The sequence below is a fragment of the Emydura macquarii genome, unplaced genomic scaffold (assembly GCF_026122565.2).
Source record: "Emydura macquarii macquarii isolate MOO-44397 ecotype Brisbane River unplaced genomic scaffold, CSIRO-AGI_Emac_v2 contig_2636, whole genome shotgun sequence".
NCBI classification, from domain to species: domain Eukaryota; kingdom Metazoa; phylum Chordata; order Testudines; family Chelidae; genus Emydura; species Emydura macquarii.
The window spans coordinates 21991257-22017879 of record NW_027132773.1 but is presented as its reverse complement, the minus strand read 5'-3'; the positions used below and the strand labels follow the sequence as shown (position 1 = coordinate 22017879).

The following is a 26623-nucleotide window of genomic DNA, read 5'->3' as shown; positions in this document are numbered from 1 at the left end:
AAAGCTTTGTGTAAGCTTGAAAGCTTGTCTGTCTCACCAACAAAAGTTGGTTGGATAAAAGATATTACTTCACGCACCTTGTCTCTCAAGAAAAGTGTTGAAAAGCAAATAAATTTCACCTATGTTTCATAAAACAAGATCAGGCTTGTACTATACATTTTTTGAAGAGCCACTCTTAAAAAAGAAAAAGAGAATCAAGTGTTCCATCATTAATAACTTGGAGAGATGGAAAAGCATCTGGGCCTGATCCAAGTCCCATCATAGTGAATGGGAGTCTTTCTATTACGTTTTCTGAGAGTTGAACCAGGCCTGTTGCTAAAGCTAAAGTTTGCTAATACATTTGTAAAGTTCAAGCACAAAGCAATGTCCAAAGCAGACGTCTGAGTCTGAGTTCTACTATGACATACCTCAAAAGTGTTCCAAAAGGCTAAAACTGTAGTAGGAGAGATAGGCTGACTGCATGTTCTCTTGTCAGGTGAGTCATTTGTAATGTACATTTAAAGCCAGACAATTTGTGCTATACTTTAAATCAGAAATGAATATTAAAAAGACAGCATGTAAAAAGCATAAGCAACTGAAAGATGACACATCAGTATCTAAATGACAGACAACTGGACTATGTTAATTACAAGCAATTAAATAAATAGGCTGTGGAAATAAAAATACGAAGTTATACCCGTATATAAGTTGAATTATAATTTAATTATGTGTGTAATGGAGAAATTGTTGTTATGCTCTCACTTGAACAGGAGTAATAAAAGTGCATACACTTTCTGTTTTGAATACAGCAGATGCAGCATTGTATCTTTTAACAAAAGACCAACATTAAATATTAAAACTAAGACAAAACATTGAAACTTTGTACGATGTTTCCATACCTCACAGAAAAGTTACACAATGACTAGAAAATGCCACTTGGCAATTTTTCATTTTGAAAGTCAGCCACATATGTTGTAACATGTTAGACTTCTTTGGGGGTGGGGGGGAAATGGACCTTCAATTTTTTTTTCAAACCTTCGATTAATGAAAATCAAATGAATGATTCTCTAACCTTGAATTCCACGAACACAATGAGCATTGAGCAATGTATGAGGGAAATTTAACAGCATTTGCTAAATTTCCAAATGATAAGATATGGTGGCTGTGCACATATAGACAATCTCTGATTTTTTTCTGCTGTAATGCACCTTCATACATTTAGTTTGCAATATGTCAACCACAGAGATGGGCACTACCACAAAATTCAGATCCCAGTTCTGATTTCAGCACCTAAAATTGGGGTGTTTGAATCTGGAATCTGGGCCCATCTTTGGTCAACATGATCTAAAGTCAGGAAATGGCATAGTATTGTACATACTGATGGTCATTATCTGAGAATTTGTTAGGTGCATCTACATTTTATAAAATCAGAGGTAAATTTGTAAATTGTACCTTAAAGGGTGTTGATGAACAGCTTATTGATAAGATGGGATCATCCACAATATAAGATAAACCCTACATGGCAATATGGTGACAAGAGAGAAAATACATGGACAAATGTAGATTATTTTAGCATTTCCAAATGTGTAATTAATAAATTTATAAAGACTAAAGGTGATATAATTATTCTTCATGTCCTTAGGAAAAAATAAACAAGAAATGATGTATAAACAATAATGATCAGGATAACTGAAATGCCTTTGTGACATTATCCTTTCAAAAATATTTTATCTGTGAATGAGATATATGGCTTGTTAATATTCAAAGTCAATATGGCTCATCAGGCTAACACAGTTTTAAGGTAAACAAGGGAGTGGTATGGTTATCACATCCAACCGCCTTGGACTTCCCGAACTCTAAGGGTCAGGTACCCATTTTGCAGAGGGTGAACCAGAGGTGACCTTTCAGTGTGAGATCAAGTGAGATGCCAACCCACAACCTTTAGGACTGTAGTCAAGTGCCTTAACCCTTTGGTGACCACACTTCATTCTTATTAACATTAATGAATTGTAACTGTGTATTAATTTGACATTCATGATGGCTGTATAGTTATCCAGGTTTTAAGCAGTAGGCAAGTGCTCAATCATCCGTTTTTGACTGCTTGGCAATTTTTAACCAAAGCAGGTGTGGTTTGATGGTTGTGAATTATATCACTTATTTCTATAGGAGGCTTGGGTTCAGAACTGAGGCTAAAAGATTCTGTAGCTCTGCACCTGCATCTCAATTCAGAGGATGAAATTTCAAAATAAGATGGTGAGTACTCTCAGCTTGCACTCACTTAAATTAGAGGTGCAGAAAGTGCTCAGCAACTCATAGAATTGAGCCTGAGGACCCAGACCTTCAATCCTTCCTCAGGCAAAAGTCTGCATTGCCTGAATTGGGAATTTTGCATGAGTAAGGTCTGTAGGATGGACTCCCAGAAACTTTACTGTAGCAAAGCATGTAAACAATACATTCGCTCTCTGTGTATAAATATATATAAACCCAGATCCTGAGCTGGTGTTTATTGGGATGCCCCATTCAAGTTAATGTCCTTATGTCAGTTGAGGATCTGACCTATGATCTTTAAATATTACTATGTACATTGCATGAAAATAAACTAGAAAATGTCTAAATCAGCCCAATCTATAAAATAGCCTTTGGTCCTGGGTAAGGACTGTAACATGAGGAATGAGGAGAAATAAGCAACTAGAAAACCAAAATTAGGTTTACAGGAAGACAAGGCTTCCATTTTCTTACCGTGGTTTTTTCCAGACAGTGAAGGAGGTGATGGTGCTGTGTTTCAAAGGAAGAGCCAGATTTCCTAAGAAAGGTCTGTTCTTCTTCACTGGTGGACTGTAAATACACATAATTCTGTATTATTTTAATTTGTGAGCAAGGGTCACTTAGGCAAATATTGTATGAAAACAGACCAGGCTGTATATTGCAGCATATCTGCAGTGTTTTATCAGTGCAAAACTACATGGTATAAAATACACTAGTTTCGGCATGACGACTTTTTCGTTTATTAATAAAAAAAATTTCTCTCCTTTCTTTGCAACCCTTCTTGAATGTTTCAAACCTCAGCATTTCCACAGAATCATAAAAATGTAGGGCTGGAAGGGGCCTGCTATAGCAGGACCAAGTATACCTAGATGTTTCCTGACAGGTATCCAAACCGTTCTTAAAAATCTTCAGTGACAGGGATTCCACAACCATCCTTGGAATCCTATTCCAGAACTTTGCTACCCTTATAGTTAGAAAGTTTTTCCTAATATCTATTCTAAACATCCTTGCTGCAGATTAAGCCCATAACTTTTGTCCTACCCTCAGTGGACACGGAGAACAGTTGATCACCGTTCTCTTTATAACAGCCCTTAACATATTTGAAGACTGTTGTCAGGTTTCCCTTTGGTGTTCTATTCTCAAGACTAAACATCCTGTTTTTTTAACCTTTCCTCATAGATTTTTTATAATTTTTGTTGCTCTCCTCTAGACTCTTTCCAATGTATCCACATCTTTCCTAAAATGTGATGCTCAGAAATGAACGCAGCACTCTAACTGAGGCCTTTTGTGTATAGTTAGGTCAATGCAACTTACAGGTGTAATCATCATGGTAAGGTGCTGCGTGTAAAGTCAGCACACACTTAAAATGGTCATATATCTAACTGATGGTAAAAGAATTTTCCCTGTGTATGTGCCTTTTAAAAAAAGAGACTGTATACAGTTGTCTTATTTCCTCTTGAGATCACTTAATAATGCTGAAAAATTTGTGGTATTGCTCTTTAGACAAAAATTCATGTCACTGATCCCAACCTGCTGAGTTAATAAAGTGTTCAGCAGATGTTACAGACACAGAATGAAGACTAATGTAGAAAACGTTTCCTGATTTTTTAAATGCTTTCATCGTTATTCACTATAAGGCAGTAAACCAAAACAGGATGAAAGTGGAACTATATCAAAGTTGAAATTAGAGATGGGCGTAAAACATCCTCTAGGTCTCAACACCGTCAAACTTTGGGATGTATAAAATCCAGTCTTGTATTTAGTTGCTTGAGCCCATTTCTATTTAAAATGTTATTTCTCAGATGGGCCTGACCCATAAAGATCAGATATAGATCCACATTCTTCCAAAATTTGAGGGTGTCCAGATGCAGGGTCTTGGTTTGGCTCAGAGAGATATGGATAACAATAGTATTTTTTATTTGAACCAAACTTCAAATTAAGTTTGGGATATGTATGAATCCAGGTTTTGTGTATAGCCCTATTCCTTGTTATTTTATACACTGACATCCAATCCTATAACCTCGCTTAAACAATAAGAGTTGTCGCATTTGGCCATCGTTACCCTACTTCTATGGGTTTTATTACCTACAGAGTCAGACTGACTAGTCCTGATGATAAATGGAATAAATAGCTGCTGTGCTATTATTAAGCAGCCATTCTGGAGCGGGATTACATCAATACATTACCTGCTGAAGCTGGTTACTCAGTAAGCCATTTCGTTTGCTCTGCATGTAAGCATTAGCACTCCCAGTCTTTGCTGCACGAATTCTAGCCAGTCTGGCTTTCTGCGTAAAGAAGAAGACAAAAAGAAATGGTGGCACTTCTACTTGAATCCACTAGTTTGTTTATAGAAAGCAGCTAATTGGAATCCGCTGTTTATGTGTACCAATGTCATCATCACTAAAGTGATGGTCAGTCAGGTGCAACCAAAAGAGTGTTTTCTCAGTTAAATTGCAAATTAGCTAGCAGCTTTTGTTTCTTTGCATGAATCAGCCAATGATTTGGATAAATGATGATACATATTCTCACAATATTAGGCAAATTATATTTTCCTTTTTCTATGGCAGTGATCATGTCACCTCTATATCTGTCTTACAGGTCAGGAATATTGCTTGCATCTCAATTTGTGTCATTCCTAATCCTTCAGTGAAAAATTCCTCCAAAGAAAGGGCAATGGTCCAAGAGAACATAACATTTCAACTGCTGTGAGCCGTGAAGTACCTTTATAGTCCCCCAGAGTATTCTGATTTTCAGAGAAACATATGTATAACAGAATGAGATAAAAAGTCATCAGTACACAGGGAAGCAAAATTCCTGAGTTCCTGCTAGACATTTTTAAAGCTTTCTACTTGCTGCACACCACTTGTTCCATCTTGTTTATGCCTACTTGTAAAAAGATACTTAATACGAATCACACTTGTCCCAATCTGAGCATTCCCTTGAAATTTTAAACAACAAATTGTTGAAAGGACGGGCCAGGTTAGCTCTTGTTTGTATAGTGTGGCAAGGCATAGCCTTTACCTCGCCAGACTCAGTGTCCCCCCGTCATCCCCCGCCGGAGGTGGGGAGGGGCATGCCTGGAGTAAATCTGTCCCAGTCTGGAGAGCTTTCATTCCTTACTTGAGTTTTTATTCTTCAGTATTTACAAGGTGAGCCTCGGGGTAGGCCCAGGGAGTACTTTTCAGCCAAACAAAAAGAAACAAGTTCATAACACAAAAAGGGAACAATGAGAAGCTAACAATAGAAATGACACCCTACGTTTAAAGAAAAGACAATCAAGAGCAATAGTATAGAAAGCAGAAGCTGCAGAATAGCCTTCATTTTGTTGGCTTCCTGGAAAGTGTGGAGTCCTCAGTACAATTCCTGCAGGAATTTTTATGGCTGGTTCCCTGTATATATCAAAGGGAGCGTGACTTTGTCCTCATGCTTAATTCACAGATTTCTGGTTCCTAAAGCCAAGTGAAGAGCAACAACGTAGCAAACTTGAATTTCTGCAGTAAAATATAAACTCAAGTGAAGAACTTTGAGCTACTGCAGTAGAAGAGAGAGTCAAGCTCGATGTTTTGTTTGGATGTAATAAGACTTATTCCATTCTCAATAAATACTCAGTTGAAGTTTTCAGAGAACAGGGGAATAGTTCTTCTCCAACTCCTATGGCAAAGCAGAATAAAGCCATTTCTTTATTGTTGCACTCCTACTAGTATCATATGATTGAAGATCCTAAAATAGTGCTCATAGGGAGAGACAGCTGGCTCACTGCATTAGCCAAGTATCTTCTCCAGTCATGATCTGGATTGGCTTTGAGGAATTAAATGAACTTTTTGGTTCTCCATTTTCTGCCTTCTTGTTCCAAAGAGAGAGAGAGAGAGTCTTCTTAACAGCCACTCAAGGAATCCAAGAAATAGAGTTGAAAGTAACTATGGAGACAATTCTGCTTGCAGCATGTGACACATGGTTAAAGGTGTTACACTGGTAAACCAAATGTCAGCTCTGGCAAAAGCCATAGGCATTAATAAGAACTGACAAACGCATAGCTGGAAACTAAACCAGCTCACCTGTCCTTTATTTTGTTCAAAATAGGTATTACTCTTGTAAGAATGTATTTAGTTTTAGATTCTATGAAATGCTTGTAAGTTGCTGCATCCATTAATCTCACTTGTAAGGTCTGTATTCCATGCTACCAGGTACAGTATACGTTTGTTTTATAACTGTATAAATGCCTGCTCTGAACTTGTGAACTCAGAAAGGAGAAGTTCTTCTCCCTGCCCATCCAGGAGGACTATAAAAAATTAAGTGAGCTATTGTAGGACAAAAGCTTTGTTGATTGCCCCAGCCACCCATGGAGAAGTACATGCAGATGGCCTTATCCCATCAGCTTGGATGCTGGAAGAGGGAAATAAAAATAGCTAATATGAAGATTTTTCATCTTTTTACTGTTTGGACTCTTACAAGGGCTGATGCTAAGAAATAGAAAGCAGAGATCCCCAGGGTTGAGCTGGGTTAAGTCCTAAAAAGACATTTTATACTGACAGATTACTAGATCTCTGTCACCTTTTGAATCACAGATTGAAACTAATTTGTGTATATATGCTAGCTTGCTTTTATCTGCAAATAATTCTCTTAATTCTTTTTCCTAGTTAATAAACATTTAGTTAATTATATGATTGGCTCCCAGCATTGTCTTTGGTGTAAGATCTAAGATACAAATTGATCTGGGATAAGTGACTGGTGTCCTGGGACTGGAACCAACCTGAATAATTTGTGATTTTTGGTGTAAGTGACCATTTATCACTAAGTCTTGCTTGTGTGGGTGGCAAGAAAGACTGGAGAGCCAAGGGGGACTGTCTGTGACTCCATGATAAGACTTTTATGGTGATCTAGGAGTTCACATTTGTTACTGAGTTGGTGAGATCTAATTATAGAACATACCACCACTCTGGGATGTCTGCCCTGATTTTGACAGTCTGCCTTAACGTTGGCATTCTCGGTCATGAGCCATTCCAGACAGTGTGACAATAGGTTCAGAGGATTTTTGTGTTGCCATTACAATTTTTCATCACAACATCAAAAAAAGCTGCTTAAGACACATGATAGGGCTGTGCCCTATCTTTTATTATGATGTCTCAGCCTTTTTGGAATAATGTTTTGATTTATCATTTACAGCATCCAGAAATTAGTTTTCAAGAGAGCCTCAGATAGGAATCTGTGGTTCACTCAATTAATGTGAGCAGAGGGGAGTAAAACCTAGTGGAACTGGGCCCTGCCGGGTGGAAGAGAAGGAGAAATGTTTTGCAACATGTACTTCTCCATTCTCTAGTGCCCTCCAGGGCACACCACATGGTTACTGCTCTGCAATCTAGTGGCTTTGTATTTGGGTGGAGAGCAGTTAGAGCAGGGGGCATGATGTTCTCAATATCCAAATAAAAAATTACTTCTTGCAGCCAGAAAGTCCATTCTTCAAAGAGGGAACTATTTAGATGTCCCCTGAGTGGGGCAGTAATATTATGGTGATATTTAGACCTAAGGAGGACCTGTACCAGTACCACAGAATTAAATTATGGCTTAAAATCTGATCTCAGAAACTAAGTGTATGTTTAAAAGTTCTGGGACTTCTGATTAGAATTAGAAGCTCAACGTGATGTTGTTGTAGTTGGATTCCATAAATTACTAATTTAAGTTATTAAACTTATTTGTTTTATTTTTCAGTTTAATCATTATAGATGAAAACTCAGTAGATTTAATGAATAAGCATTTTAGACACATGAGCCATGATATTGCATATCTTTATGGGTTTTTTCCTAGAGCCAGTGGTGTCCTATGCCTCTTTCTATTATTATTATTTTCTTTCTTTGCCTTATTGCATATTTCAACATTTAATGAAGATATATTAAAAATAAAACAGCCACTGAGGATATCCTATCCAAGAGATCTATATATTGGGATAATACTAATAATTATGTTGCATTTTCCATCTAAACATCTCTGAATGCTTTGCAAACATTAATTATTTAAGTCTTAGAGCACCCCTGTGAGGTAGTTATGTAGTATTATGCTGTCCATTTTACAGATGAGCTCTCACTGAGGCATAGAGAGTTTACATAATTGCCCAGGATTGTGCAGCAAATCTGTGACAGAGCCAGGAACCAGATGGCCTGACTTTCATTCTAAAGTTTAACCTCCAGATAACACTCCTTAAAGAGGGGCTGATCTCAAGCCCACTGAAGGGAATGGGAGTCCTTTCATTGCATTAATTGGGCTTTGGATCAGACCCTAAAAGATAACTAATTCATTGTTCCTGGTGGCTTCACACCCTCCCCACAAGTGAATTAATAAAGGCTCAGGCCAGCCAAAGGATTATAAGCATTGTACAGTATACAATAATTTCTCATGAAGGAGGCTGGAATCACTGGATAATTGCATTGTCTAAATTAAGGCTGCAAAACTATCAGGATGGAAGATATGCTTATTCCAGATCAGTTCTATAAATTGCTGGTTACTAGAAAAACCAAATAAATAAAAAACAAAATAAAATTTTAGTTCCACTCTAAAACCTGATGCCCTAAATTCTTCCACAGTTGTGTGTTTTTGTAAAAATAGGAGCAAGTGTCCTTGCTATTAAAACAAAAACAAAAAAACTACAGCCAAAGGCAGGAAAATTACATACATTTGTTATGATAGGTGTTTTTATTCTAATAACAGAAATGCATTCAAAGGTGTTTATGGGCATATGGACTATGGCAGGGGAATGCCTGTGTTAGGTAGCTCTGAATGCTGTCAAATATTGGGTGTCATTGGGGGCTGAGGGGAAACTTTATGACTAGGGCTCCTATGTGCTATGATAATACAAATAATAATAATAATAATAATAATAAATGTCATAGCTTCTAATCCTCAAGTCTATTACAATGTACTTTGAGGGAATTGCTTGTATAAAACACTCAGCCAGGTCCCACGTAAAACCAACATTAAAACAGTCAAATCTTTTGGTTCAACCTTTGAGGGAAGATAGCAGGCTCAAAATGTTATAAACTAATCCTTCATCTGTGTTTCCTCTCTTTTTTCGGGGCAATGGACTTCCTGCTGCGATCCTCAATCTTCCTGGGAGTCGTGAAACAAAATATATATTGGTTGCCAACCACTATCTGAGAACACATCTAAGTGATGTTGGTTTGGTAAGTGCGAGAAGAGTCTTAGCACAGCAGTTCACAGCATGTATTCTGCATGATGAAGGAACTGAGAAGAGTAAGAGGTGAGTGGTTCACAAAAATGTTTTCATATGCTGCCACCTACTATAGAGTGTGGAGAGTAGGCAAATATGTCTGAAATCCCACTCAGTTCACAGAAAGGAGAGAACAGTGGCTCCTCTGCCTTTTTCTCCTGCCTCCTCCTCCCGCCCCCAAGACTGAAAGGGCCCTAGAACTAGTGCTCTAGGTAACAGAGAATGCCTGGCTCTGGATTTTAAGCTGAAGGAACAGGGGAGCAGCTTTGTTTCATACCATGCTCCCCTCATTTCCAGGTGGGTTTCCAAGCAAATACGTGTCTAATAAATACTGCTGGTTGGTCTAGTAATTATTCCTGCTGCTTCCTTTTAAAATTGTCACAGCACCAATGATCATATAACATGTTGCCAAAAATGGAACTTTTCCGAGATATTTATATTTGGCTGCTTTTGACAGAATTCACTGATGTGACTTAATAGAAGTAGAATATAAAATGAATCCCTGAGGGAGGCCTGGTGGGGAATGGATGGTTTCCATATGGCATAAGAGAAAGAGAAGGCAGCTTTTTTTCCTGTAGTGCCTGTCACCAGAACATTTTGTCAAATACTCTTCCTCCTTTCAGCCAATGCAAACCCCTTCCAAACTCTCTTCTTTTAAGCAGAAATGTCTGGAAAAGGGAGAGGACTAAACTCTTTCATAGCAAACCATCCTTCTTACTGTGAACTTTTCCATTTCTTCCCTTAGTTACTGGAACACTGACATTTTGTAAGTAGAGCTGCAGCAGGAAATGCTTTGTGAATTTTTGCAATCTTTGTTGAAAGGACAAAATATCTGTACTAGGAAGGCTCTTTTAGCTGCTTTGGTAAAATTCTGCCAGAGTTTTCTATCTTACACTTTCCAAAAAATGGGCCATCAGCTTCTTAGGGATGTCCAACTTCTTTCTCCGTGATAATAAAGATTCCGTACATCTCTTTAAAACTCTTTGCTTTTCTTCTGTCTTTTGAATTTACATTTATAGATTATTCCCGTGAATTCCCTAAATGTTCAGATGTAGCACCAGCACAAAACATAGTAATATTAATGTTATTCCATGGAAGGAACTTCAGAAAATGGAAGCTTCTTATGCTTCACTGGAAATTAGCTCTATCAAATTTACTTAGAGATATATTTGGTCCATTTTAATAAGGTTTTTCAATAGCACAAAATGCAACATTAATAGCATTGTGTCCATTCTACTGGCTGCCAAGATAGTTAACTCTCTTCCTGTCACTATTGAAATAGTACAAATTCTTTAGTTAGTGTTTCATCTGTTTCTTTGTGTTCTTCAAATGTAAAGATAAGAAATCCAGTGATACTCAGACTGACGCTCATGAGCTGCAAGTTGCTCTTTATTGTGTCTCCTGCGGCTCTTTGCAGCACATGATATTAAAACACTGTGATTTAATTATTAACTCATCAGGATATTTTTACTACGTTATTAATCAATTGGAGTTGATAAAATGATAATACCTTGTCAGTCATTTTACTGTGCAAATAATATATATATTATAAGTGTATAATATATTGTTTCATTATACACACACACACACACACACACACACACACACACAATATTGTGGCTCTTTTGGGTAATGTTGATCACTAATTTGGCTCCTGAACCACTGAGCTTTGAGTTTCACTGCCTTGATGTGTCTTGTGGATTCAAGAACAATGGACTAAATGGCTTGAATTCTCAATTCCACTAAAGGCTCTTACATTGTTCTGGTAGCGTAAAGGATCTTAAAATGGGTGTAATTTACACTTACATCTAACTGAGAATTCAGGCCAGTATTTCTTGCTTTGCATTATTGTTTTCCAATAATTGCACATAATTTACTTTAGATCAGTGAAGAGAATTTAAATGACACCGACGCTCAGTGAAGAAGGAAGTGCTGTTTAAGTTGTACAGTTAGTGGATCTGGAATTAAATAAGATTCAGAGATTTCTTCAGTCTTACCATCTTTTTTTCATAACATATTCAAATAGATATCCTGCATTTAAAAGATGGCAGTTATATAAATGATTGCTCTCTGAGCACAAGAGAACTGCCATGTATTAGTATTGCATTCAAAAATCTGGGCTGAATTTTTATGTCAGTTATATCTTTGTAACCCCACTGAAGTTAACATTTCACTTAGACCCTGTCTACACTTACCTCTGAGATTCGGCGGCAGTCAACAGGAGTTACGCAAGCTACACAAAAAACTTGTGTAACTCCTTTTGACTTCTCTGCTCCTCTTCTGCGCGTCATCTTCACTGCACTGTGCCGACGGGAACCATGTTCCCATCGACGCAGCGCTACGCCACTTGTAAAGGTGGTCTTAGTACATTGTTTTCTGGATCGACTGAGCAGATCTTCACTGACCGCTCAGACAATCCAAAGAAATCGATCTCACGGCGGCAACTTTGCCGCCGTCAGTGTAGCTGTAGCCTTAGTTAAAACTTACATTAGCCAGCATTGTGCCTAAAGGAAATACTCTGCCCTGAGCTGCCAGGTGCTATTAAGCAATTGTTGCACTTTACCCCAGAACTAGTTGTACTTCAGTACTATCTAAAGTTATTCATAACTTGACAGATAGATACATTATGTACACAAACAGTAAGTAAAATAAGAGATCAGGCAGCCTTCAGGGTAAAAGGTGCTATATAAAAAAGTAAAAGCCTTATCAGATCATGATCACAGGAAAGACCTCAGGCTTAATTTGTGGTACCAGTTAATTCTTTGGACTACTAATTGCTAGACATATTACTAAGGAATCATGAAAAACCTTTCTGGGAAGAAAGTGCTCATTGAGGTTGGCAATAAAAGTCTCCTCTGGATATTTAGGGATCAGTGCTAATAGACTCTGAAGGAGCTACACTAAAAATTTCCTAGGCTGAGAGGACATTAAACATATCACAGGGGTACATGAATAGCTGTACAAAAAGTGAACAAATGAGGGGATGGAAAATGGAGAGGGCATTTAGGAAGAAACATTGGGTCCACTGAAAAGAGAAGCTTATAGTATCATTGTAAAAGACTGTTAACATTCAATCCATGATACCCGAAAGTACAGAATAGGAAAACCTGTGCCTAACGGAAAATGTCCTTTCTTTAAGTAATAAAGACTACAGATCAGATACAATGGGTACTTCAGCCCACTGCCAGCTTGGAAGCGGGACCACACCTGTCAGTCACTGGCACCAGGGAAATGACCCATCTTCTGAAGTTTCCTCCAGTTGAGATACGTTTCGCAGCTTCAAATACTTCAAATCTACTTTCCTACATTACAGCTTGTGGTAAATATGCTCTGAAGAAAAAGTACAACAATTTCTTCTACTGCAGGGCATGGTAAATTCTGCCTAATAACAACAAACCCAAGTCTTTGGATGTCAATTTCCAACTCTGTTCTGGATGATACATTAGTCTCCGGGGTGGGTCATATCTGTGGACCTTATTACTTGAAGAAAGGAAATTTTCACATAAGCATGGATACATTTTACTGTTCTTATTCATGCTAAGGTCCACAGATCTGCTACAATGGGATTGTAATAGCAGTGTGCATTCAGGGTGTAAAGCAGGATCATCCTTTAAAAGTGGACATAAAAATGAAATAGATTATATAAAAATATCTCTTCCAACTTTCCCTTCTAAAATGTGGAGAAGACTGCTGTGGAAAGTAAGGTAATAGCATTGGCTATGATTGGATGACCAATATGCAGAATTTGATGAATTTATGTGTTGACGGCCATGTAGCCATGTAATATATCTCAATACAGGAGATATGACTACTCTGCCCTGAGCCTGTCAGTGCTCCTAAGGACTGGACTTCAATGCTTATCCAAAAAGGGAACATTTCTTGAATTTACTTAGGGAATGAATATTATTACAGTTATGAGATGAATACCTTTCTGAATTAAAAGTGAAATACTGGACCTTGTCAGAAAAACCTCCAATTTAAAATAAACTCATCTGATTGGAGAATGTAGCCATCAAGCAACATACTCTAATGGGTAGGAAGTATGACACTCCTGCAAGGGTTCAGTTGGGCTAGTTCTGTAAGCAGCAGAATGAGGTTCCAAAGTCATGCTTGTACATGAACACCCCCTTCCGACCCCCCCCCCCCAAAAAAAAAAAAAAAAAACCAGTAAGAAGACCCAAAAAATGCCACCATGGCTTAACAGCAGAGTGAAAGAGGTAGTTAGAGCTAAAAAGGTATCCTATAAAAATTGGAAGTCAGATACTATTGAGGAAAATAGCAAGGAGCATAAACTCTGGTAAGTCATGTGTAAAAACATAAGCAGGCCAAAAAGGAATTTGAAGAGCAATTAGCAAAAGACAAAAACTAAAGGCAATTTTTTTTAAGTACATCAGAAGCAGGAAGCCTGCCAAATAATCAGTGAAGGTCACTGCACCATCAAGGTTCTAAAGGAGCACTCAAGGAAGACAAGGCTGTTGCAGAGAAGCTAAGTGAATTCTCTGCATTGATCTTCACTGCAAGGAATGCGAGGGAGATTCCCAAACCAGATCCATTATTTTTAATGATGAATCTGAGGAACTGTCCCAGATTGAGGAGTCAGTAGAGGAGGTTTTAGAACAAACTGATAAATTAAACAGTAATAAGTCACCAAAATCGGATGGTATTCATCCAAGAGTTCTGGAGGAACTCAAATATGAAACTAACTGTGGTATGTAACCTATTGCTTAAATCAGCCTCTGTACCAGATGACTGCAGAATAGCTAATGTTAACGCTGATTTTTTAAAAAGGCTCCACAGGCAATCCTAGCAATTAGACTGGCAAGCCTACCTTCAGAACCAGGCAAATAAGTTGAAACTACAGTAAAGAACAGAATTATCAGACACATAGATGAAGATGATGTATTGGGGAAGAGTCAACATGACTTTTGAAAATGGAAATCATGCCTTACTAATCTATTAGAATTCTTTGAAGGTGTCAGCAAGCAGGTGGACAAAGGTGATGCAGTGGATATAGTGTACTTGGACTTCCAGACAGCCTTTGACAAGCTCCCTCACCAAAGGTTCTTAAGCAAAGTAAGCAGTCATGGAGATGAGAGGGAAGGTCCTCTCATGGATCAGTTAAAAGATAGGAAACAAAGTGTAGGAATAAATGGTCAGTTTTCACAATGTAAAGTGGTATATAGTGGGGTTCCCCATGGCTCTGTACTGGAACCTGTGCTATTCAGAATATTCATACATGATTTGGAAAAGGGGGTAAACAGGGAGGTGGCAAAGTTTGCAGATATTACTCAAGACAGTTAAGTCCAAAGCTGACTGAGAAGATTTACAAAAGGATCTCACAAAACTGGGTGACTGGGCAACAAAATGGCAGATGAAATTCAATGTTGGTAAGTGCAAAGTAATGCACTTTGAAAAATGTAATCCCAACTATACATATAGAATATTGGGGTCTAAATTAGATGTTACCACTCAAGAAAGAGATCTTGGAGTCATCATGGATAATCGTCTGAAAATATCTGCTCAATGTGCAGCACAGTCAAAAAAGCCGACAGAATATTAGGAAAGAAATAGATAATAAGATAGAAAATATAATAATGTCAGTATATAAATCCATGGTACACCCACACGTTGAATATTGCATGCAGTTCTGGTTGCCCCACCTCAAAAAATGGAAAAGGTACAGAAAGGGCAACAAAAATTATTAGGAGTATGGAATACCTTTTATATGAGGGGAGAGATTAAAAAGATTGGGATTGTTCATTTTAGAAAAGAGACCATTAAGCAGGGATACAATACAAATCTATAAAATCATGAATGGTATGGTGAAAGTGAATGGGGAATTGTTATTTACCCATTCACATAACACAAAAACCAGGGCTCACCCAATGAAATTAATAGACAACAGGTTTAAAACAAACATAAGGAAGTACTTCTTCACACAATACATAGTCAACTTGTGGAACTCATTGCCAGGTATTGCGAAGGCCAGAAGTATAACTGGGTTCAGAAAAGAACTAGGTAAGTTCATGGAGGACAGGTCCATCAATTGCTATTTGCCAAGATGCTCAAGAATACAATCCTGTACTCTGTGTGTCCCTAAATCTCTCACTGCCAGAAGGTGGAACTGGATGATGGGGATGGATCACTTGATAATTACTCTGTTCTGTTCATTCCATCTGAAGCATCTATCCCTGGCCACTGTTGGAAGACGGGATACTGGGCTAGATGGGCCATTGATCTGACTCAATATGGCTGTTCTTACGGTCTCATGCTCCAAAGACCTTTTAGCACTGGAATAAGGTTGATGCTCTAAAAAAACATTTAGGATTGATAATTGTACAAAACTTCCTTTTCTTGAACATGCTAACAGCATATTACTACAGAGACTTGTCATTTTAACTTGGACACTTATACACATACAATAAAATCCTCCTGGAAGAACTAAAAGCTATGTTGCACTTGTTGAGCAGGGTAGTTAAACTATTGTCCGTGTAGTAGCCAGTAGGACATGTTTTATTTGTTGACTTTTCTTCTGAGATCCATGACAGCAATAATCATTTTATCCAAATATTTATTTTAAACCTGTTTGGTCCCAGAGGCAGGACTGGTCTTGCAACTGCTGACCTCCTCTATGAGACAGAAATGTCCAAAGATCAACACTAGGCTGATCAGGCCAGAGAACCAGAGTCTCTACAGCAAGAAAGGCATAAACATTGTCACTATCACTTTCTCATTCCTATCTTTTGAATTGTCCTCGGGAACAGTGTAAAAACTGATAAGACATAGGTCAGTGACCTTTCCCAGCTTTGCAAGATACCATTTACCAACTTGCATCCTGTATCCTAACACACAGAGAGGCCATAGGGTACTTTAAAGTTTCAAGATGCAAAGGTGTCGATCACAAGCCTACCAAATTGACTTATGGTGAGTGAGATATTTCGGTTAACATTCTTCTGAGATGAGATCTTGGGTACCTGATAGTACCCATCCTTAGCTCAGGCTTATGATTGACATCCCTGATAATCCCATGTGTCTTTGTTTATCCTGAATCCAAGACATTCCAGGAACCATATTATACTGTATGTTTGCTTCAGCTTTCTCTGTGTACAGAACCCTGATCAGAAAAATTGTGTGGCAAAAGATAAGTGATTTCCTTCTTCCCTACAGCCAAGATTATTGCTGAATGATCCTGGAGAGAGACCCTAGAAGCACATGTTGGATCAAATGGTAATAATCAAAATGGGGGGGGGAAATGCTGTTGTCCCTCTTGCAAAAGATAAGAATTGTCTAAGGATGGTTAAAATGGGAATGCTTTGAAGAGAAACCTCTTTTAGGAACTTGCTTAAATGTATCAGATAGGGACCTGCTCTGCTTGTATCCAATTCTCTGAGGCTAGAAATAAGATGGGTTGCAAAGCTCTGGTTTTAAATAGATGATGGATTACATGGATTCTGAGACTGGGAATGAGGCAAAGTTGTTCCTGAAATACTTGCACAGCTCCACAGTGTACTGCCTCTGGACAACGTCCAGTGACCTCATTTAATCAAAACTTCCAAAATGAAAGAGGCTGGCACCAATCAGGAATGTAACTCCAGATATGGCTGGTTAGGAGACCTGCAAATAGCTTGGAGACAACAGAGGGCAGCTGCTGACCCTGCACTGGTTCTAGCTATCATTTGCAAAGAAGTATTTTCTCCTGTTATGCTTCATATACTGCTTCTACTTGCCATCTGAACTCTGTATGTCCTTTCTATAGTGCCTGGCAGGAGCCAGAATTATAAGGAGATTTTTCTGTTGACTCTGAATCACCTCATGTTTCCATAAAGTTTCTCATTATATATATCACTGTCAGCTGTTCTTGGTGCAGTCTCTTTAGGGGGTCCCAGCTTTCTCCTAACTGGTCCCCTTCAACTCACCTAGAGTTAGGCCAGTCCATAAACTCTTAACCTAAATTGAGTCTATCAGCTCTTAAACTCCACAGCTTGAAGTCTTTTTTTGTCTCCCTGTCAATTTCTTAGAAGCTGCCTGGTGGGTTGCCATTCTTCTACTATTCCAGGTCTTTCTACCTCCCTTTCTCTGGCTTTGTTCTCCTCCCTTTATAGCTGGTCTTGTTTGCTTTATTGGTCACAGCTGTGGGTGCATGTCTCCATGATTGGCAGTTCTGGCAGCTGTGCAGGGGTGTGGTCAGTCTGATTGCCTGTAAACAAGGGAGACTCTCCTCTCCTCTCCCTGCTGCCTATGCTCAGTATGGGGTTTGTAAAATTCATTACAATCAATAAAATAGCTGGGAACTGATTTGTCTCAGCATCTAATCCCATGTAATTCCATCGAAGCCCCATGTACCTGTGTAACACAGATCTGAATCCCACTCCCCATCCTAATGTTAGCATTGCTTGTGGAAGCCTGGAGGAGCACTCAGGATTACAGTTCATATTAGTTAATATATTTTTGGTGATCTGAAGTCACCTGAGAGTTTCTGTAGTCCATTCTAGAGTCTGGTAGGAGCCAGAACTGTAAGGTGACTGTTCTGATGACTCTGAATCACCTTTTTTTTCCATACAGTTTCCTGTTGTATCACTAAGACTCCTGGAAACTGATTTGTCTCAGCATCTGATCTCAAAGCCCCAAATACCTGTGTGAAACAGATCTGAGAGTTTCCTTGATCAAGGGAGGAAGTGGGGACAATGCCTGCCTGGACTTGGATGTGTATAAAAGGCCTATATAGTGAGGTGGTCATTCTTTCAGGTAAAATTGGGCACAGAGATTGCTCTGAAAATATTCAAGTGACTAGTGATACCTCTGTCCTCCAAGAGGCTGGGCTTATTTGTCTCCCCTCCCACACATGGGCCCTTTCAGGATCTCTCAAAGAAGTTGCTGGAGCTCAAGGATGGGCTCCCCAGGGGTTCCCCAGAAGCTCCACTCCTTTCTGTTGCATTGGATCCACATGAGCCAGATAGGTCTGTGTTTCCCTTGCAGGCCTCAGCCATGTTGTGTCCGGAGCCCTCCATCTGCCACCCATTGGGAAACAGGGAGGAAGGAGGTGGCTGAGCCTCCCAGTCAGAGGTGTGATTGGTGGGGTGGACCATGGGGACTCAGACTCAATCTTCCATCTGGTGTGCTGCCCTTCTGGCTTCACCCCCTCCTGGGGAATGTTGCTTGCCCTGGAGCCAGTCCTTGTTCAATCCTGCCAGACATCTTTTTTGCTGGGAGAGGGGGCTAATGGTCTGGGCTGCATCTTGCCCAGCACAGCCAGCCTCTCCAGTCCTGCCTGGCTCCTATCCTGGCCAGAGAAAGGGAGACAAGGTGCTCTAGCCCAGATAGAGCTATGGGAGAAACTGCTCTCTTCCCACAGAGCTGGCCGAATTCCTTAATGAGACACTTGATGATGGGGGAAGCGGGGGGGGCAGGAGACCCAGATCTTTTCTTTTGCCTCTGGCTTTTCTTGGCTTAGCTCTGTCCCTGAACCCTGCAGGAGCACCGGCTGCAGTAAACACCTCAGAAAGGGAAGGAGAGCTGACAAGACAATGTCCTCAAAAGCAAACACAGCCTTGGGACGCAGCTGGGAATCAGATAGAACCAAATTGTTAGTCTAAAAATTTGAAATTGGAATTTTCCTGAGAAATCATCAGGGAGTCACTGGCCAGTGTGGAGGCAGAGAAAGCTGGAGGGAACATTCAGGAGGCAAGGCACTTCCCTGCTTCCAGTGGCAGGTCTGGTTCTGTCTCCAAGCAGGCTAAAATACCCATTGTAGTGGATCCGTGGATGTTACCAAGAAGAAGATAGGAGCAATTTCTGCATAAAACATATGAAATGTACTTTTAAATTAGTAAATTTGCCTTAGGGCCCCTGCTGTCATCAATGTGTAGCAGCCCTCCTATTAATAAATTATGTTCCCTTGGATGACATACAGCATATCAAAAAGCCATCTGTTATCTACTCCGCACCAAATCAAGAGTGTGGGATGGAAGTGAGAGCGCACCTTTTGTGCCCTGCGCTTGTCTGCTCGTTGATTCTGGTGGTAGATACGACTGAAGTTGGAGACAATTACAGGAACTGGCAGAGCAATGACTAAGACCCCACTCAGGGAACATATTGAACCAAAAATCTTCCCAGCTATTGTCTTCGGCACCATGTCACCATACCTGGGTTAAAGAAAACAAAATCTATTTAAAAACATTAGCTACTCTTAAGTATCAGATTTAAAGTCAAATTAGCTAGAAACTATTTTTACTATAATTTTGCAAAGAACATTTCATACACATATACATTTGTCTGTATGTTTATGTGCTATTTGTACGTATATCATTTAAATTTTAATTTAGAACTTAAGTCAATACAGTTTCTAGATCTAGATCTAAATATTTTTTCATTCTTTCAAAAACCCTGCCATTCCTCATAGTTGCTGGGGCTTGCAGACACCTCTTTTTGATGTTAGATACCAATTTTGTAGCTAGGGAAGAATACAGTGACACCAAGAATTATCTAGAGGAGCTTCAACTGATAGCTTATTAAGAGGACGCTGTTCTCTACACTCAGCAGTTTGTTGTATTCTAAGGCAAAATGTGTAAACTATTGAATTCAAGAATACGTGAAATACCCTTGTTACATTTTATTTTTAATTTGGTTGGGTTATTAATTACTATTAAACATTTATATGGGACTGTAAATTTGCACAGCATATTACAGATCATAGGTAAATCACATTCCCAGTCCCAAAGATTTTACAGTCTATACAGGACAAGACCAAACACAAAGCAAGATGCAGGATAATATTGCAGGAGAGGTAATGTTTGGGAGTTGCTATGATGAGACGAACACATGGATTTGAAGGGTAAGAGAGAAGTGGATGAAAACAGAGAGACTTCTAGACATATGGCAGGTCTGAACCCGAGAATGAGAGAAGATGAAGGGATGAATAACACAGAGATTTGGGCAGGGCATAAGGAGCAGGAGGAGATATCAGTGGAAATGAGGGCAGAGGTATGTTTCAGGGCAAGATTCATTAGCCTTTAAGATGAAGATGAGGGGTTTGAATTTTATAGGGTAAGAAATGAGATGCTAATGGAGGGAATCAAGGAAGCAGGTGATATTATAGGTAATGATCATATTTATTTGATCTAAAAGAAACGTTTAGTGGCTTTATACGACTTGGCCAAGTGTCAATATGTACAGAACAACACATAAAACGGTATATTACACTGATACACACTAAAATACCTGCTGTAGTTTTAGATTTGTTAATCACATTTGCTAAAAACTAGTGACACCAAAACTGATCCTGTGAAAATGGGTAAAAATAGTAGTAGAGGATGGGTTCCATCTTTTAAAGATTAAATGCAGATGGTGTGAGGAGCGGGATATTGTAAGACTGGAAAAAGACCAGAAGGAGACCTATACTTTCCATTTAGCTAGCAGTTGTATCTCACAATATAGGTGTCTCCAGCACTCATCTTACACTTTTTTTGGTATAATCTTTATATTTTCCCGCAATATTATATGTGTTTTTAAAAAGGATCAGTTAGACTTACACATGGTCTAAAATTTAAGAGGGTGCTTAAAGTTAGGTTTCTAAATCCACGTTTAGGCACCTAAACAAACAGGCTGATTTTAAAAAATGTCAAGCACCCAGAAGCTCCCATTGTCACCAATAGAACATTGTGGACAAATAGAAGGCAGTTCTGGCTCTGTTTTTGTTCACATTTGTTGGGGAATAAAACAGCCTGTTGGTAATATACTAGTATGTTTCTGTCAGTCTACTGCAGTTTGATATTTATTAATGGTAGCAAGGACTCTAGACCAGTCAGCCTCCAATATTTCAGTATCTATGTATATATTCCAAGACTGGGGCACAGGATGATATTTTTCCATAGTATTTCAAAGAATTATATAAAATTTGGAAATAAAATGCTTAGGATAGTTTGTACAGTGAATATATTTCTCTGTGTCCGTTGTGTTAAATGACAGTAGAGAGCTGGATTTAGCCTCAGCTATAAAGTATCCCGGTTCTGATTACCTTTCCTATCTCTACTTGAATAAGGTGATGCAATGCAACATTTTCCAACTATAATTTCATCTGGCCGTTAGTAAGTGTTAGTAATATCTTCCACCTTATCGATAGCTCTAATTTGTGCATGGCAGTATTTTGTCTAATTAAAGTTTTCTCCTGCTGCTAAACAGTGTGCTTCTGAAGATGTTAAAGTGCATTTATGTTCAGAAGAGTGACTATGTAGAAATGACAGCTTTTTGATCAACCCTGTGGGTTTGCTCACTTTTCTGACCAAACTAATTTTTTGCTTCATTTATTCTCTTTAGGTCTATTCTCCTATGGGAGCTGGATTCTATTCGGGCATATGCATCAACAAAATAGTTAGCTAAGTTCCAGCTGGAGGACCAAATTTTACATTCAGTTATACCTGTAGTAACCACATCACTGGGTTCTTTGTTCCTAGTGCCAGTCCCAAGGCCAGATAAAGTGGAGGGCTGGGCAATGGCTTGGGAAGCCATCCCTGTAAAACATCTCTAGCTCTGACATGCAGAAGAAGGGCACATAAAACTTTAGCAATTTCATCTGCTTTATCTGCTTTGGCAGTTTCATCTGCTACTCACAACAGACCTAAGCTTCAGGATTCATCTAAATCTTCTACTACGTGTAGAGGAGTCACACTGTATGAGGACGGTTGTACCATAAGCCAGACATTGGGGGAAGCATCTGACATAAAGACGGTATGTCCCTTTCTGAAGCAAAATCTGTATCTGAGGATGGACGGAGGAATGTTTGATCATTATCAGCCATCAGAAAAAGGACTCTCCTGGATGAAGAATTGGAAAGGTTGACTGTTGATATATGCAACATGCAGGAGACATGGTGGAATTTGAACACTGACAGCACAGCTCTGACTTGTAGTATTCAGACCCTTCAATTGTTGGCTGCCTATGACACATCTGATGGGCACACAGATGTTGCTATGGTTTTGTCCCTTTGGCACAATCTGCACAACTGATTTAGCAGGCTTATTCTGCATACCTGATAGCCACCATTTTCAGTTTGAAGGTAGGATGTGTGGTAGTTACTCATGCATGTTTTCCACATGATGCAAAACCTAATGCTGAAAAAGATGCTTTTTCGGCCATGTTAGAGGACATTGTACTTAGTATGTCATCCTGACTTCATGTTGTCATCTTAGAAGATATGAACATGAGAATTGGTCATAATAGAACTGGATTTGAATTAGTACTGGCGGTGGCGCTGGAACAATTTTTATGGTGGGGGTGCTGAGAGTCATTGAACCAAAAACTGTAAACCCTATATAGGATGGAAACCACTTCAAGCCAGGGGTGTGACTGCACACCCAGCACCTGTAATTCCAGCACCTATGAGTACTGGGACCACACAGCTTATAGTTTGCTTCCCCACATAGACTATTTTTAATGGCTACCTGGTTTCAGCACAAGAACTGCCGTAAGTATACATTTCAATATCCATTGGGTGACAATGCAACCTTCTAGCACATTCTAGATGTTTAAATTCATCCAGGATGTATGTGTATTTAGGAGTGTTGATCTTGCTCTGGAATCTGATAATCTACTCCTAACAGCAACACTCATGTTTTGTTTAATGGAGTTCCAGAGATTGGTACCAAATGTATTGAAACACTTAAATGTTGATAAGCTTCATGATGAAGCAATTGTTAATAGTTACACAGTAGCGATTTCCAACAAATATTCTATATTGGATGACTAGTGATCTAACACACAGATAGAACTTCAAAATAAAGCTCACTCTATCACAGAGATTGCTGGAGTACAACTGGGACTCAGGAGAATGAAAAAGTAATGTGGGATTACAGACAATACCATCAAAGTACAGGTGAGAAAAAAGGGGCATGGTGCAGAATGGATGCACTGGAAGGTCAGAATCAAGTCAGTGAAAGGAAGAGAAATTGGGCAACAGAGGGAAAGAAATGTCTTGAATGAGCAGTCAAGAAGGCCTCTCAGAATGATCGTAATCAATGGTGGAATGGGATGGCACATGGAATGGGATGGGTGTATTGAGAAAGCCTCTGAAAGACATAACCAGAGTATCAAATACACATTTCTGAAGTTCCTAACTGCACATACAGTTCAATCTACAATCCATGCTATATATGTTCTGTGGAATGTTATTGAAAAATGACTAGAGCAACAAAAGGAAGTTAACTTCACATTTATAGATTAGCAGCTACTTTTGACTCAGTGCATCTACCAGCACTGTGGATACTGCTATACCCATACGGAGCGCCTGAGGACTCAGTGTGTCTAAAGGACAAATTGTACCACTGTACATTTAGCTGTGTGAAGACAGGTTCTGTCACCTACATTATTTAATTTTCTAATAGACCACTTGATGACAAAGCTACCTGAGGCCAAAGTAGGAGGTGGGAAATTTAAAGATTCATCTTTAGAGGATCTTGAGTATGTAGATGACAGAACTAGGAGCAGTGGTCTCAAGTTGCAGTGGGGGAGGTCTAGGTTGGATATTAGGAAAAATGTTTTCACTAGGAGGGTGGTGAAGCACTGGAAAAGCTTACCTAGGGAGATGGCAGAATCTCCATCCTTAGAAATTTTTAAGGCCTGGCTTGACAAAGCCCTGTCTGGGATGATTTATTGGGGTTGGTCCTGCTTTGAGCAGGGGGTTGGACTAGATGACCTCCTGAGGTCCCTTCCATCCCTAATCTTCTATGAGTCTATGATTCTGTCTTTGTGTAAGGCAATCATATTGCCTTACTTGGGCCGACTACTGACCAACTACAGCTAATGCTGGAAGAGCTGCAAAAAACTGCAGAATCTATGGGACTTAATAGCGATGGTGATTAACTAAAGCTATGCATGCCATCTATAACATGGAAATGACCTGCTGATGCTGACTGTAGATGGCAATTACATTGAATGAGTGAATAGTTTTATCTATCTGGGTAGTCAGTTGACATCAGAAGGTTCTATATTTGAAGAAGTCACACATTGGCTCAATCTTGCATGAATGGCATTTCAGTATCTCCAAAGGTCTCTGTCTATGGGGTGGGATGTTGTGTGATAACTAAGATACAAATGTTCAATGTGGTAGTTATAACAACTCTGTTACGTGGGTCAGAAACATGACCATTAAAAAACAGCTGAGGAAAGGAATCTAAACAGGTTTCAGTGTTGAAAGTTGCATCATATTCTTAACATCCATGGTTTGATTTTGTCACAAATGAGGAGATACGTAGATATTCCTGGCAAGAAGCAGTCTTGTATCAGTTGAGAACATGATGACTGCAGTGGTAGAGTCATGCACAACATACAGAAGAAGGTGTACTTTTGCAGAAGGTTAATAAAGCTGAGGTCAAAGGAAGTAAAACCTGAGGCTGACCACAGATGAGGTTGGAAAATGCAATTCTGAGGGATTTAAGATGCCTAAATCCTCCCATACTGACTCTTGTTGAAAGAAAAAGACTTGCAAGGGACTGTTCAAAGGGGAAGTCCTTCTATGCACCCTCATGGTTACATCATAACCCTGTGAATCTGCTGCTGGCTCTGCTGCCATATCTGTATACATCACTGAATTCAGACAATGGCGTTTCACAATGTGTAAATGAGGGCAGAATTTGGCCCAAAGAAACTTTCTTTATTACTGGTGATGATGCAAGAACAGCTTGATTTTTCAAATGTCAGGGTGAGTTTGTAAGGTTGCAGGATCAGCAAAGTGGGGGCAGTGCTGGTGGGCTACTTAGCTACTGAGATTCTTTGTGTGTCTTGGATTCTTCATGCTTGAATCATTTAAAACATGCTACTGTGTTTGGGGTAACCAACATGCTGTCTTCTGGGCAACAGTAACACATTGGCAAAGATCTGGGAATTGCGACCGGGAATATAGGTTCACTTATGGGTAGGTCAGGAGAGGTGGTTGAGGCAATGGCTAAAAGGAAAATCGGTATAACATATCTGCAGGAAACTAGGTGGTGTGGAGGCAAAAGTCAAATCTTGAAAGATGGATTTAAACACTTTTTTTGGTCTGGAGGAAAAAAAATGATGATAGAGGAGCCATATTGACGGTCAAGTGCTATGGTGGTAACAATACATGGAATTTCAGAAAGTTGTGAGATGATGGCAGAATTGAGACAAGGCAGTGTATTGAGTCTACTTCTCTTCATCCTAGTTACGGAGTTAATTAGTAGGAAAACCAAGCCTGTGGAGACAAGGAAAAAACTAACGTATGCTGATGATTTCGCCATTTTGACTGATAGCAAAGAGAAACTGGTAAATATAGTATCAGAGGGGGCATTTGTGTATGAAGATCATGATTTGTAGGTAATCAAAGAAAATTGAAGTTACGTAAGTTGGGAAGGTGGAAGAAGAGCTGTTGATCGAAGTTTTAGGAGAGAAGCTGAATCAGAAGAAAGAATTTGTGAACGTAGTACCATTGGAGAGAGATCTGGAGAACTGAAAAGAAGAACCCGGTGTGCATGGGCAGCAGTGAAAAAGGTGGCAAGAGTACTGTGATACCAGCAATTAAATAACAAACGGAAAGGAAAAGTATAGGCTGTGTATATTTGTTCCTGCCTGCACTATGGTTTGGAAATGATGGGTCTTATGGAGATGGAAGAAAAGAAGATACAAGTAGTAGAAAACAATATGCTGAGGAGAATGGCAGGCAACCGGAGGGTAGACAAAATGAGCATGGAAGAAATTATGGGGAAGATAGATAGGCTGGAGAGCACACATTTGAGGTGGGCTGAACATGTGATAAGAATGGGAGAATGGAAGAACAGCCAGCAAAGATGTCTTTGGAGGAAGATGACAGCAAGAAAGGATGTGGAAGACTGAAGATATGATGGAAAGATCTATCAAGAGGAATCTGAAGAGAAAAGACGGGAACTCCAAGACCTACGAACCTGTGTAAGAGACTGGAAGAAGTAGTGAAGAATCATGGACACCTCCGAGCCCAAGTGAAGTGAAGAGAAGGAAGAGTGAGTTTTGTAAGGCTTTTATTATAAAGTGGGAAAACTATCTTTTTACTTGAAAACTGAGCAAATTTGATCTTGAAGTCACTGAAATACAAACAACAAACATGGAATCTCAGAAAGCCATTTACACAGTGACTTTTCAAAATAGAACCATACTTTAAGGTTTTATCCAATACCT

General features: G+C 39.3%; 1 protein-coding gene across 2 annotated transcripts in view; it reads right to left on the bottom strand.

Annotated features, from left to right (window-relative positions):
- The window catches only part of KCND2 (potassium voltage-gated channel subfamily D member 2), a 379691-nt gene that overhangs the window by 7337 nt on the left and 345731 nt on the right, over positions 1 to 26623 (bottom strand). The window contains exons 2-5 of one of the 2 annotated variants that reach the window (XM_067563970.1): positions 19443 to 19605; positions 4431 to 4529; positions 2719 to 2814; positions 1432 to 1494 (exon numbers count right to left, since the gene is read on the bottom strand). In XM_067563970.1, the coding sequence (XP_067420071.1) occupies positions 1432 to 1494; positions 2719 to 2814; positions 4431 to 4529; positions 19443 to 19605 (421 nt within the window). The remainder of the gene's footprint in view (positions 1 to 1431; positions 1495 to 2718; positions 2815 to 4430; positions 4530 to 19442; positions 19606 to 26623) is intronic. The other variant, XM_067563971.1, reaches the window with a different exon arrangement.